Below are 15,212 nucleotides of genomic sequence, written 5' to 3' on the forward strand. Positions count from 1 at the left end.
GTTTATTTATAGACTCAACAAACTTGTTTACGTTTTAATACGATTTGAATTGTATTAGTATATTTTTATTTTTAATCAATTTAATTTTATTTAAATAATTAAATTTTTAAATTATAAAATTTGTATTAGTTTGTAATTTAAATTTAAATAGAAACAATTTAAATTAATGATTTATAAAATTGTATATATTCGTATTATTGTGCTCATATGATTGACTATATTTATTCGATTTAGAAAAAAATAACAGTATTATTTTAAATAAACAACCGATATTTTTTTTAAAAAATATAATAAATATAATTAATCATATGAATACAATAATACGAATACATACAATTTTATAAATTATTAATTTAAATTATATATATTTAAATTTTAAATTACAAACTAATACAAATTTTAAATTTTTTTTAGTGTAATTCGAATTATCTTGAGTCAACCTGTATGCATAATTCAAATCAGATTAGGTTCGAATTACGTACGAATTTTGGCTGTACATTTTGAATTGATCAACTTCAAATTACTTTTTAATTTGTAATTCAAATTAGTTTGATTTGAATTACATAAAAACACATTTTTGGTTGATCCATATTACGTTTTTGGCTTTGATTGAATCATATAATTTTTCTACGCTGGTTTAATAGTGTGATTTGCCTGAGTATACAATCACATATATATTTTTCGAAGCCATTACAAGAAAAAAAATTTATCAACAACTCCAAAAATTTTAGAGAGAAAGAAGGTAATGACATTGAGAGAAATTTTAGAGAAGAGAATGGAGATATGATTCCTTTGGTAAACGGTGCACCATTATTTATATAGGCATAACCAACATCCAACTTCGTTGGCGAATCATCTCGCGTGCGGTACCACTGACTTGGGTTCATTTCGTGGATGCTCCCTTTGCTATGGCTATTTCGCATGCACCGGGAACTAAGTGCCCCCATTTCGTGGACCCCGAGCATGATATGATTGCTGCAGGTGTCAGAAACATTTCGTGGTTGCCAAACACGATTTGAAGTGAATCTTCATTTCGCGGTCGTCTATCCTGAGCTGGTCCTGCGTATTTTTGGAATAATTTTTGTCGGTGCGTATTTTGATAAATAATGTATTTTTATTATTTATTTATATAAAAAAGCCCTTTGACGTATGTATATGTTTTAGAACTTGGATAAAATGGTTGTTAAGATTCGAGGCTGTGACGCTTTAAGAAATTAAATCTTAAATTGTATTATGACGCGAAGAAGAGAGCTAAAGCTCATCATTATTGCGGTATCAATTATTTTCAAACATTTAATAAGCAAGATAGCACTTTCTTTCTTTTTCAAGTTTTTCGGGCAAACAAACACTTAGAGTAACTTTTTGAAAAGTTTCTAGCACCATAAGATAATGCCAACTTCAAGATTATCACTAACTATTTTTTTGGGTCTTAAAAATGAAAGATGGTCTCACATTGGCCACAAACTCTGCACAGATGTGTAATTGGTCCCTGATCTTCCTCTTATTATCTAGATTATTAACCACAACCTTATGCTTCTTGCGGTTGGTATCGTACCTGGTAAGTGTAGTTTATGTGGAATATAGTTAGCACCACTAATAATAATAATAATAATAATAAACCTAGATTAGTCTAATGATTAACTCATTAGTCCACTTAAATAAGTGATGTTAACAATTCAAATTTTGTCTTTTGCATACAATAATCTATTAGTCAACAATAAATTCATAAATAAAATTCAAATCAAAAATAGATTAATTTTTAATTTGTCAGATTAAGAGATACCATAAATAATAATAACGAGAAATGGCGACATGCAATGGTTGTCCAATTTGAGAGGTTAGAGTAGTTTCCTAACGTCTTTACTCTTTAGTTTATTGGTGAATTATTCTGTATATTTATTATTTAATTTATATGTGTTGTTTGTTTCATATATTTTTAATATAAAATTTATATTTTAATATGTATTTCATTCATTGGTTATATATTATATAAGAAAAGTCTAGGGCCAGCAACTTTTTCAAATTCTGGCCAGTATGTAACTGGCAAAGAAAAGTGAGCCATTTGATGAATTCTCACACCAATCTCACACTATTAAAATTATTATAAATGACTATTTGATAGCTATAAATCATAAAAGTTGCTGGCCCTAGTATTCCTCTATTATATATTCTCCCCTCCCAACACACGTATAAGTATTATTCCAAAGATAATTTATGTACATAAAAAAATTAACCTCTATATATATATATATATATATATATATTATAAGTTTGACATCTATTTATGATAAAATTATTGAAAAGTTTATAAATATGAGATATCTCTCACCTCAATTTTAATACGATATGTTTCAGATGTTTATTTTTATTCTTTATAATAAATACTATTTTAATGTTAGTATTTTTTTAATAATAATTCTCCAAAAACTCAAGAATATTATTTGGTGTAAGAATAATATTTTCATATATATCAAAGAAGTGATTACCTTAGATTGTTTGGTGAAGGTCTAATTAATAGAATGCCTTTTTAAATTATTCTTATAGTTTAAGATTTAACAAATTTTGAAAAATAAAATTAATAGAGCCAAATCAATATACTTAATTAAATCTGAGATTTATATGCTTATAAGTTTAGATAAGCGTACATCTCTGTCTATTCTAACTAAGAATAAGAAAGCTTACTTATTTAAAAGAAAACAAATAATTTAATTATTCTTTAAGTTATTCAAAGAATAAAAACCATTTTTATTGAGGAAGAAAAAATATATTAAAATGTATTTCAATTATGATGATTAATTTCCAAATCATCTCAAATTCAATAATTTCGAATACAAGCTAACCTGTACCTTTTTTTTAGCATTATCCCCTCAATAACGTACTACTATATTTAAATATGAACTACTATATAATTATGAACTACTATATTTTAAATTTAAAGAGAAAAAGTGTGCTATTTAATTTAGAAAAAGTCTAAGAAAAGATAGCATTTTATTAAAATTTGGCACGCATTTAATCAGCAAAAATAATTAAAATAAGTAATTTTATATCAATAAATATAATTTTATACCATTAAAAATATTAATAATAATTAATTAATTATTATAAATCACAAAACTTGCTAACCCTACCACTCCTCTTTAATTTATGCTTGTTTTGGATATAAGTGATCCCTTGCCAATTAATTGATGTCATCGTTGAACAAATTAAATTAGTTGGCATTGATCTATTTTATATCTACACACATGTGTGTGTATGTGTGTTGGCAAGTATTTTATGATGATGATGGCGTTAGGAGTGGAAATGGGTCTACTCGAATCAAATTTTAGTTTTGACAAGGTTGGCCTATATTATTGTAAATATGTGAGAGCTGAGTATGCATGTTATAATTAATTTATTATTACAAAATAGTGGTTATTAAAAGTTACGGTTATTATAGTTAATTATAAATTAATTTGGACGACATGCATGTATGCTACATCCGATACATATAATAATGTAGAAATTATTAAATCCTGTAAATGTATATATAAATATAATAAGCATTATTAAGCAGGTGTGGCGTGTGAGCGGGCCAGAAGGCGTGGCCCGAAAGGTCAAAGAAAGTTGCGTAGTGGCAGCATGCAGGCTTCACTTCCACTTCTTCCTCATAAATTACTAAATCCTTAATTATTCATCAAGCGTAGAAAGTATATATACTACACTGCTCATCCTCTTCTATATAAACTATAAACCCTTGAGACCTCTTCCCATAATAAACACATTGCATCAACTCATCATCCTTAGCTTACAAAGATACATATATATATATGGCGACCACCACCACATGCAACCCCACTTCTTATATATGTTTCCTCCTTCTATTGCTTCTCTTGCACTTTAATTTGGGTACGTCGTCTAGTAGTAATAGCTCATTATGTAGTTAATTATTTTATTTGTTACGTTGATGAATTCTATGTATTTCTAAGAAGGCGAAAACTCAGGTGAAGTTGACTTCACGTGAAGTTGATATCTGAGAGTCATTAGATGAAAATTTAGTCAAATTAGTCAAATTATCTAATGGCTCTCAGATATCAACTTTACGTAAAGTCGACTGCACCTGAGTTTCCACCTTCTAAAAATAATGGTATATTAACGATTAAATTTTAATAGTATAAAAATAAAATATTAATTAATATGATAAAAAAGTGGTAAGACAAGATATTGTATGTAACTAATTGTTGCATGGATGAATAATATATATACACAGGGAAAAGCCAGCTTGAGGTGAATTATTATTCGAGTAGGTGCCCAAGAGCGGAAGACATAATAAAGGAACAAGTGACGGAGCTATATAAGAAGCACGGCAACACGGCGGTTTCGTGGCTGAGAAATCTGTTCCACGATTGCATGGTGAAGTCATGTGATGCGTCGTTACTGTTAGAGACGGTGGAGGAGGTGGTGTCGGAGCAGGCGTCGTCGAGAAGCTTTGGGATGAGGAACTTCAAGTACGTGAAGAGCATAAAAGAGACGGTGGAGAAATAATGCCCCATGACTGTTTCATGCGCTGACATCATTGCCCTTTCTGCCAGAGACGGCATCGTGCTGCTGGGAGGCCCAACAATTGAAATGAAGAGTGGCAGAAGGGATAGCCAACAGAGCTACGCCACGGAGGTGGAATCCTTCATTCCCAACCACAATGATTCCATGTCTTTAGTGCTCTCTCGTTTTCAACAAATTGGCGTTGACCTTGAAGCCACAGTCGCCCTCTTAGGTATATTTTATCCTTATCCTATACTTTCTCTTATGGAAAAGTATATATGGAACCATGCCTAACCATATAATATTTAAATGATTCATCAGGAGCGCACTCAGTGGGAAGAGTACACTGCACCAATATAGTGCAGAGGCTATACCCTCAAGTGGACGAAACATTGGACCCAGAACACGCACAGTACCTGAAACGTCGATGCCCAGATCCCAATCCAAACCCAAAGGATGTCCAATACTCCAGGAACGACCTCGTAACTCCTATGATAGTCGACAACAACTATTACAAAAACATCCTTAAACACAAGGGCCTCCTCACAGTTGACGAGGAACTTGCCACTGATCCCAGAACTTCCCCTTACGTCAAAAAGATGGCCGATGACAACGATTATTTCAACCAACAGTTCTCAAGGGCTATTCTCTTGCTCTCAGAAAATAATCCTCTCACTGGAGATCAAGGTGAAATCAGGAAGGATTGTCGCTACATCAACCGCAATGCCACCTAATTCACCTCACCTACTTGCTTTAACTTATTACCTACATATTTCCTCCATGTCAATAAATAAATCATCACCAAATATTTTCTAAATCTCTTTAATTTGCTTATAAGTATTTCTTAGATCCATGTGTTCCGCAAGCTTAAATCAAAGTGTAATCATTCACCCTTCATGCACTCTTCAAGGAACGTTGTTAAGAAGGTTTCTACCCAATGTTGTCTAACTTGCTGAGTTCTTTTTTTTTTTTTTCCTTTGGACATTAACTTGGTGTCCTTTAACAAATTAATCATCGATATGTTTTGGGGTCCATTTAAATTTTTTGGGTCATAAATCAAAAGGATGCATTAGCAAGGCTAGCAAATACAATTTGACAGTCCAAAAGCCCCAAATAGAAAGTCATATACATTTGGGCCTTCCCTATTAAACCTCGTTCACGTCATATTTGAACCCAGCCCTATGAAAGCTCAAAGTTCTGTTGAAAATGTTGGGTTTACGACCAAAAACAGTTGGGATTCACAAATGAATTTGCGAATAACTTTACTTGAATAAGCTCCAAAGTCATGACCCAAAAAAAAAAAAAAAAAAATTGAGCTCCAAACTCCAAAGTTTATAGTAATGGAAAGTTATTTGATTTTAATTAATATATGGATCCCGCTAGGGAGACAATGAATTATTTGTACAATGTGTACAATGGGCTATTGAGTTATAAAATGAACATCTCTATACTATCTAGAATAACCATCCGAGTACTAGCGATAATAAACATCTTCCCAAAAGCTTAAATTAATTTTGGGGTTCATCAAGAATTGAACTATTGACCTTTCAGATGTAAGGCTCTAATACCATGTCATGATACCACTCATTTTAAAAGCTTTAGTTGATGGAAAAGGTAACACTAATTATTATATCTCTAATACTCACTAAATTTCAATTGTATAAATATTCCATTGGCTCCTCATACTTTCCCTTAATATATATTATATGTATTTTTTATAATTCAGATCAACGGTTAAAACAACTGGAACACCGATATTCCCGGTATACCTGAAACTCTTCCTATAGTAATTGCTAGTACGATTTTTTTTTTTTTTTTATGAAATAGAGAAGATAAATCTGTGGTTACTATTTTAGCATTTTAATACTCGGTAGTTATTATAATAGGCAGTTATTTATCATAAATTGCATAATTTTGACAATGTATAAACTAAATACTTCTTTATAAAATACTATATACAAGTGGTTAAAGTATTTGACAATATATGCTATATTTTATATAGAATTAGTCCATAAAACTTAAAAATAAAATAATAAGATCTCATATGTATAATATTTTGTACAATTTTTTATAATATATAAAAGAGTATTGTAGTATTTTTTTATATATTATGAAAGATTATAATTTCAGCACTTTATTATACTATTTTTATTATTATCTAAATTCTTATTAAATTTTATCTATTTTTTTCCCACAAATTTTAGTTACATTATTGTATGCTGTTAACTTGTCACCTAACGGAAGCATGGCCGATGACTTGGAATTAGGCGACAAAATCCCCTCATTCCTTGGATCGCATGGTTGTTCTTATTCCTCTGTCTCTCTCTCTATATATTCTCATGCTCGTTACTGAATCAAATGGATCTGTAACTCAAATCGTACATCTGTAATTGACTATGATTCACAAATTGAGTTACGACTGTGTGTTGTGTGCATCTTTTGTTTGATTTGAGGTGGTTGATGCAATCCCGTGCCATGGATGCTGAATTGCATTTCCTTTTTTGGTTCGAAAGGATTGAACCCGGGATTGATAGTGGGCCTGGTTGTAAGACATGCTTAAAATGATCCCCGTAAAATTTGATTTAAGGATCACTAGTTTCCAACTGGATTTGCCCGGTTACCTTCAGGAAACACACCATAAAGGTGAAGATTTAGCAGCATGCTTCGTTTTGAAGCTGATTTAGTAACTATTTACAGTCCTACTTCAACTTGATACTTTTGTTTAGTTAAGTAACCATTCTTACACTTTTTTCTTACTTACTATTTACTATTTAGATGAGCAGATGAGGATTAGATTCACTACCTGACACTAGCAAGTAGCAAATCTCTTGTCAAAAGAAGGAGTAACTTTTTGAGCTGTATAATTCGTTAGCAACTTGTTTTTACTTGTAAACAGGGTTATAAATAAACTTAGGGCTTTCTTTGGATCTGTTTCTACGTAAAATGATTTTTTAAGTGATTTTGTTTTATTTATTTTAAAGAAGTAAAAATAATTTTATGTTTAAATATAATAATATAAAAATATATTTATTTATTATATTAAAAATATTTTTTAAATAAAAAAATCTTTAAAAACATATAAATTATAACTTCTAAAAAATATATTTTTATTTTTTAATATTTTTATTTTTACTATTAAAATTTTACCTAACATACTAAAAAATGAAAAAAATATTTTTTATTAAAAAAAAAATCTTTTTTTAACAACTTAATAACACCTAAACAAACTCTTATAATAAACTATAACTAAAGCATAATATTGCCAATTCTTAATAGTTGAAATGGAAACATGGGCTGTTGTCCAACCTCCAGTTCCATCTTTATATTGCTTGGTTGTGGAGTACCTACCACCTTGGACCAAATGGAAGATGGTGTGTTTTGTTTTGGTTCACAAGTGTGTCCTCTTCTGCATTTGGATGTCTTGTGCTTTTGGTTGGACAATGCTTTGACTGATTTTTGTATTGTCTCCCCATTTTAGTTGTATTTACTCAAATCTTAATTTAAAGAAACATTATTACACTAATAATAATTAGATGATGATGGTGATAAGCCTTAAGTGGTTATCCAATGACATCAAGACATGCACTTGTTGTTGGTTGTATGTTCCTTTCATTGACGAATTTCACCAATCCTATACCCTTATATATCCATGTGTTTGCCATCAATTATTCGTCATAGGGAAACTTTAAATTATTATTTAGGTCCCCCATTAAATAGCCACGTCTCGTATTTATAATTGGCATACTTCAATTAACACTTAGTACGACTCTTGTTATTGGAAATTAAACTAGTTAAGTTCTGAAGTCATTTTTAAAATTTAGGCGCTTGCATTTAAAAAAGTTTTTGAAATCTTAATTGTATCATAAATATCTTTTGAGATTAAAAAATTATATCATGTTAATTTTTAATTTTTTTTTTCTATCAAATTATTCCTTACGGTGTAAGTAATCTAACATATTCCTTTTACATTAAACTAAATGAATAATTTTGACGATAAATACTTGATAAAACGTCATCATTACTACATAGCACAATTCCTTTACATTGTATTGTTTGTAGAATATATAAGAATTAATTAGTATGCAAAGTGTCTGTTTGGCTAAGGTTAAAAGCTGCTTATTAGCAATCTCGTAGACCATCTAAGAAAACAGAGTCAACTTTAGTCAAATAATTAATAATTAATTAATTATCAAATAAGCAACCGCAAAGCTAGATCTCTTCAAAACGAACATAAAAGGAGCATATATTTATGCCATATCTGTTGAAAGTTACAAGTATATTAGACTCCAAAAATAATGCCACAAATTGTTTCCGTCCATTTTAGGTGATCCACACAAATCTGATACACACTGATTTTTTCTGCCATCAATTATATGAGCAAATCAAATCAAGATACAATATTTGGAATAATTAATATTATTTATACATCAAAAGTAAATATTATGAAATTAGAGACACAAAGTATTTAATAATAATTATAGGAGGAAAATTGCTCAAATCTCTCTTTACCATCTTCACTTTTGATTTATAAATAATATTCACTTAGCCCAGCGTAGCAGTGTAGCGAAAATACTTGTATATCATGATAGCACCAAGCTAAGCTTTTTCAACCTGCAGGGTAGACAGGACTAGTTAGGAGTATGCACTATTGGAGCGATTATTACTAGAAAAAAGAAGTACCCAAAACAATCATTAGTTATTTTCCAAGCGGCGGTGATGGAGGCTTAGGTTGGATCGGATAAAATCCTATAGTAGCAGCTTGTATATATATATATATACTTCATCCCCAGTTCCCCTATATAATGGATCTATGCTGGTCATAACAAAAGTAGATTGTTCTCATCTTCAATAATGACATCTTATGTTATTTATGGAGTATATATCACCTAAATTCACCTTTATTTTACATATATACTTCTGACTTAAAAAATAGCACATTGCCTGTATGTGTATTCTCTATATCCACACAGAGGCTTTAATTATGTGATGAAATGAAATCGTAGCAGACGATGAAACTTGCCTTTTTTCTGAGTGTGAATAATAAGTGAAGTTTTAGGATGGCGAGGGAAGCGATGAGGAGGAGGAACAGATGAGTGAGTCTCAGGACCTCTATAATCTATCTCATATACCTCTGATGATTCTTTTTTGTTTTCCACTACTGCAACAAACAAGCAATAATTGTTAATTAATCAGGCGCCTATGACTTGTTTATTGTGTATGGTGCATAAATAATAATTAAGAAAGCATGTCCGTGGACTGTGGTTGTAAAGAATTAAAGTTGCAAACGTACCCGTTGATGATGAAAAACGAGGGAGGGGAGCAAGGATGAGAGAGAGAAAGAAGCAGGTGGTGAAGACACACCTAAGGCCAACCATATACGCCATGGTATTAAGTTAGATGATGAATGAAGAATGATAGGCTAAGTCTTGTATCATTTATTTATAAATAAGGAGGAACCATGCCTTATTAGATGCTGTGGGGACTATGTGGGTTCATTCATCAACCGAACCACCGCCAAGCCTCGCCCAAGTTTTGCTTTAGTATCTTTCATAAATATTTTTATTTAAGGCATTAGTATAATTTTCTTTTCTTATTATATAAAAGATAAAAAATATTACTTTAAATGTTAAAAATTAAAAAATATACAAGAAAAAAATAATGCATATACCAGTATTCTTGTTTGTTTAACATATATGGAGAGTATATCTTTATGCTTCATTATATATAGTAAGTTGTGTACACTTGTCATTTAATTTGGGATTTTATAGGTTGACCAATTTTCCTTACATATTATATGTTCAAGGTTGCAGCAGGCATGAGGCATGTGAGTGAGAAATTTGATTATGGTATAATTTTAAGAAAAGGCGTGAATAATAATAATAATAATGCATGCGTGTGTTAGGCGACACTAATTTGATAGGAAAGTAAGTAAATAAAATGGGGGTTCGAGCCTAGCTGGAATTGAAGAATGAATGAACAGCTAATATGTGGCTGGAGCCTGGATGTGTGGGGTACTAATACATACTATCTCCAATCCACTAGCATGGAACGAGAAGCAAATGTTAAGACCAGAAAGCATGCATTATTTGCCACGTCACTCTCCATCATCGCTAGCTGACTCTTCCACTTCTTTCACCTAATTGACCTTCCCCTGCTTCGGCCAGGACTAGAAATGTGTTCTCGTCATCACTCTTTTGGGCTTTGTAATTGTGGAGAAAGTGCAAAGAGGAGATTATGTTATGTTATGTTATGTCATATCCCTTTCCATTAACTTTTGTGGATGGGAGAACCAAAATCTCTAATTTGAAGATTTCTTTCTTTTGATATAAATGTATTTGGAGTTTGTGCCTGCTCGATGAGGACATGCTTGGGGTAAGCAACAAAATTACATACTTATTAGCTTGTTCCAAAATCTCACTCATAATTAAGTACATGTGCAGCAGCATCCTCACACAGGGAGATTGGCAATTATAAATTACAATGAAAGATGCTCGAGTGTGACACAACTCATCTGCGCTGATACAAGAGCAAGCTAGCTAGCTAGTCACCAACACCACAATAATCTTGTCGTTATAATTTCCTTTCTTGAATTTAATTTAAATTCACTACCGTCCTGTTGATTTTACTTTCCTTTCATTTTGTTTTCATGTAGGCCTTCATTTTATTGTTGTGCATGCATGAAGCAAAAGAAGAAGCTCATGCTTGCGTGCGTGCAGTGGTTTCCCCCGCACCGAATTTGATACGTTCGAAACTTCTGATGATTTTTTGCAGTATTTCAAAAACCTCTGGGACTTGTCATGGGTAGAAAGATCAAAATCATGATGAATACTCACAAATTAAATCTGCTTGGCCATTCCCCTGGTAGGAGCTTTCACAAACCCATTTTCTGTATAGATTTCTCACAGAAAGATTTAGTTTGATGAGGGTAAAATTAAGGAAGACCTGTTTTCGTTACTTTGTCACTTTTTGGCTTTTTGCATGATATTTCCTCATCCAAAGCAACAACAAAATATATGTATATGGGCATTAAGTGGAGTAAAAGATAGAATGCAATAATGCGTGATCCAAAGGCAAAAGGCAACAGGTTTCAGTGATAGTATTCCATATCCTACCCTATCCTTGCTCAAAGGTTCCTATTAATTAATACCAGGAAAAGTACCACTTTTCTCCAACCCTATCTTTATCATATTTCCAATAAGTTGGCAAATTCTTAGAGCATATCTAGTTTCGTGTGACATGAACCTGTAAGTTGGCTGATCCCATAACATCTTATATATGATCTTTTACTGCAATAATTCATCCAGCTTAGGTTTCAAATTCGATGCAACTGATACAAAGTCAACTGAATTTCATTTGGAGAACACGATTTATGCAACTGAAAAGTGAAAACACAGTACAGGGCTACAGGCAATCCCAATGACACATTTTACACAAGATAACCTATTCGTATGTGAAACTTGTAATGGTTCTTCTTTAAAGTAACCGTTTAATAAGATAAAAAGTTTACGCCAATAACATTTTATTTGATAACACATACTAAACAACACGGGGATCTATTCTAGGGAAAGTTTTATTTATATGATCAATGCATGTCCGTTTAAACATCAAAAGAAAACAAGATCAAATTCTCCCTCGGAGTTTCTATGTATAGAATATGACAAGTATCTATTGTTACATCATCTCTATTTCTCTATTTGCTCTCTTCATAGTTGGCTGCTAAAGTGACATGCACCAATAAATGATGATTGCGTGCTATAAATACTTGAGGAAACAGTTCTCTGCAAGACAAATTTCTGCCAAAGTTAAGAGTAAGGATAGTTGCTAAAACCCATACAAGAAGAATATTGAATTAAAATATAAAATATGTAATGACAAGATTCATGCTTGAACAAAGTAAAGTTGGAGAGCTGCAAGGAGAGGTCCTGAGTCATAATTTAGATGCAAGGCAATCAATCATTGGCAAAGAGAGAACTAAGCCTGATTTTCAAAACACATTTCCGATCTTGCTTCTTTCAGCAATCAAGGAACACTCCCAAAACACTTTACTACAGCCTGATTCTATAAATCCCCAGTGTGATCAGAAGGAGAGCTTCCATCTTAGAATAGCTAGGTCCAACATCAGCAAGAAGGAACAGACAGATGAATCATCAAAAATTAGAATAGCTTGCCAAGATTCACCATAGGGAGTTCCTATCCCTTTCCATCAAAATTTAACAATTTATCACATCCTTCATAAGAATGCCATAAGGCCAATCACAAGTATTCGCAGCAATGATTTAAAACATAAATGTAATAACAAAAAGGATAGACTGAAGCCAAGGTTTCACCGTACTACATGTTAAGAAGATCAACTAAATAGACCATGAGTTTCATATCACAAGGATCATTTTGACAGCATGAATGCGTTGAATTTACTCAATTTACAGATCAAGCTTGCTAGACCTATAATATCCAATTGTAAGTTATTGCAACGCCCCCAAACACCACATCATCATTTGCACCAATGCGGGCATCAGAACTACAAGGAAAATACGAGTTTTTGAGCCCACTTATACAATCAAATACAAGACTTGTTAGTCCTCAATCATTTTCGTCCCCAACTCCAAACGAAACAAGTAAAGCATGCACCTATGAACAACATGAAGACCTTCCCTAAACAGCATATCCTGTGGAATTGTTAAACAGAACAAGCACCCATGATTTGGTAAGCATGTTTAATCCTAGTTTGTCAAACATGATTTAATTATTTAATCACTTATTCAATTGTATGGAATTGTTATTGTTAGTTGTAAACCGTTGTGGTTATTGCAAACATGTTGAAATAGGTTTCAAAATGGAAGGAGCAATTTTGTTGGCATACCTGAGGTGAATGTAAAGGAAAATCAGCGAGACTTGTGGTCAGAATTTGTGATCCTGGCTCTCTCAGCTCTGCAAGTATCGTACTCAAACTTCAAGACATTCCTAATATGACTGGTGTCCTTGAGATAGAAGTTCCTTCCAAAGGAGCTCTCTTCAATGAGGGGAAAATAAGGACTCAAGAGATTGGTGACAATCCAGAACCAGGCGGCACCGAGAAAGACACCGAGGGCGGTGCCGGCAAAGGTCTGGGCGAGGGTGTGGTAGCCCAAATAGACACGGGAGCAGATGGTGAGGAGAGCGAGTCCCCAGGTGAGGGAATGGACGAAGAGGTTGGAAGAGCGATCCCAGAAGGCCAAGCCCCTGGAGGACAAGAGGGTGAGGTAGGTGGCGAAGAAGAACATGTACTGGCAGTGGGAGGAGGGCCAGCCGTGGGAGTCGCAGACCTCGAGGAGGTGACAGGTGTCGGGGCGTGATTGCTGGACGGAGGTCTTGATGAACTCGTTGACGACCTGGGAGATGATGAGGCCCAGGGCGAAGGTGAGGCCGTGGATCTCTCGGCGGAACAGGAAGTGGGAGAGGAATCCGGCGAGCGAGATGAAGACTGGGACGAGGGAGACCCATGCGAGGAAGTGGCCCAGCGGGTCCCCTCTCTGGTATCGCACGTGCGTGAGGGTAATGGCCTTCAACGGCGCGGCGGCGTTTGTCATGATTGATGGTGGCGGAGCGGAGGAGACGAGTCGAGTGTTATTAATTAGATGGCATCAGCCACTCTCTAGCTTACGCGTGTGCTCTCAGGAACGAAATATCCCTACTTTACTTTGACCCCCGCTCCCAACAAGTTACGTATATGTGTCATCTCCCACGCACCACAACTAGTCAGGATGAAAGAAAACAATCTGGAGCAACCCAACTGCGCTTGCGATCTAATTCTAAACCATCACCCCCAAACCAATTCAATTCAATTCAATTTAATACTAGTCAGCTGGATTCAGCCTTTGCTGCTTTCCACTTTAGACCAACTACTCTGCCCTTACGGTGTACATGGCTGAGTGAAGCGGGTTTTTCTTGATTCGAAATCGACCTTAAATAATAATCAGGTCTATTTTTAAGATTCTTATCTAATTCTATATCCTATAAAATTACACTATTTTTGAGTTACACTAAAATCGAATCTAAATAAGTTAAGTATGAGTCTTGATAATGTGCTTATTTATATAAAAAAAGAGAGTAATATTTTAAATAGATCCCCAAAAAATTTACCATCTGACAGTTTTATCCCCACAAAATTTAACTAAGATTTCGACCTTGAGATTCTCAGATATCCACCAGATATGTCCCCAAAACTGTTTGATCCGGTTAACGTGGTGACGTGTCAGGTTAATTGCGACATGTCACCTCCAGGACATTTTGGTCTCCATCCACGCTGGACAAAACGATGTCGTATTGGAACCAGGGGCAAAACGACATCGTTTCGGAGAGGACAAATTCATCCCCACTTAGACAGAGAATGCAAACGGCGGCGTTTTCATGTGGGGGACCTATTTGCCTTATAATAGTATCTTAGGGGACCTATTTGACCTATAATTCGTGATGTTAAAAGAAGCTATATTTACTTTAACGCAAATCTTAAAAACACATTGACATTGGTCTGTTCATTTATCAAAATGATAACATAAACCTAAGAACCCAAACATGTTAACCACACAAATATTTGGCTTCAATAGCAACACAAACCAAATCAAGTCAAAAGAAGGTTTATTTTCTTTAACATAAACTAAACGAAACCATTCTAAACAACATAAAGTCTTCTTCCTCCAACATAACAAAAGGTAGTA

The 15,212-nt window shown here is 33.4% G+C and overlaps 2 protein-coding genes across 5 annotated transcripts; one reads left to right on the forward strand and one right to left on the reverse strand.

Moving 5' to 3' along the window:
* Window positions 1-3,748: 3,748 nt before the first annotated feature.
* Window positions 3,749-5,456, forward strand: LOC107626501 (Peroxidase superfamily protein). The gene is made up of 4 exons (XM_088505154.1): window positions 3,749-3,885; window positions 4,247-4,484; window positions 4,569-4,750; window positions 4,840-5,456. Exons 1-4 carry the CDS (start codon window positions 3,807-3,809, stop codon window positions 5,250-5,252), a joined length of 912 nt encoding a protein of 303 aa, XP_088361280.1. The 5' UTR covers window positions 3,749-3,806; the 3' UTR covers window positions 5,253-5,456.
* Window positions 5,457-12,072: 6,616 nt separating this feature from the next.
* Window positions 12,073-14,509, reverse strand: LPPGAMMA (Phosphatidic acid phosphatase (PAP2) family protein). Of its 4 annotated transcripts, none has more exons than XM_088504381.1 (2): window positions 13,379-14,509; window positions 12,073-12,296 (listed from the first exon to the last, which is right to left on the reverse strand). In XM_088504381.1, the coding sequence occupies exon 1, from the start codon at window positions 14,082-14,084 to the stop codon at window positions 13,401-13,403; it is 684 nt and encodes a 227-aa protein (XP_088360507.1). In that variant the 5' UTR covers window positions 14,085-14,509; the 3' UTR covers window positions 12,073-12,296; window positions 13,379-13,400. The 4 variants fall into 4 exon arrangements, with proteins under 4 accessions (XP_088360507.1, XP_088360508.1, XP_088360510.1 ...); XM_088504382.1 differs by having other exon boundaries at window positions 12,073-12,311; window positions 13,379-14,433; XM_088504384.1 differs by lacking the exon at window positions 12,073-12,296 and adding an exon at window positions 12,340-13,036 and having other exon boundaries at window positions 13,379-14,433.
* Between the last annotated feature and the right edge of the window lie 703 nt (window positions 14,510-15,212).

Source organism: Arachis ipaensis, chromosome B2, assembly GCF_059453495.1.
Source record: "Arachis ipaensis isolate K30076 ecotype BB chromosome B2, ASM5945349v1, whole genome shotgun sequence".
Classification (NCBI taxonomy): domain Eukaryota; kingdom Viridiplantae; phylum Streptophyta; class Magnoliopsida; order Fabales; family Fabaceae; genus Arachis; species Arachis ipaensis.

Coding starts and splice junctions, on each gene's coding strand:
- LOC107626501 (XM_088505154.1), top strand. CDS start 3,807: ATGGCGACCACCACCACATGCAACCCCACTTCTTATATATGTTTCCTC. Junction 3,886..4,246: donor TCTCTTGCACTTTAATTTGG/GTACGTCGTCTA, acceptor ATATATACACAG/GGAAAAGCCAGCTTGAGGTG. Junction 4,485..4,568: donor TTTGGGATGAGGAACTTCAA/GTACGTGAAGAG, acceptor CCTTTCTGCCAG/AGACGGCATCGTGCTGCTGG.
- LPPGAMMA (XM_088504381.1), bottom strand. CDS start 14,084: ATGACAAACGCCGCCGCGCCGTTGAAGGCCATTACCCTCACGCACGTG.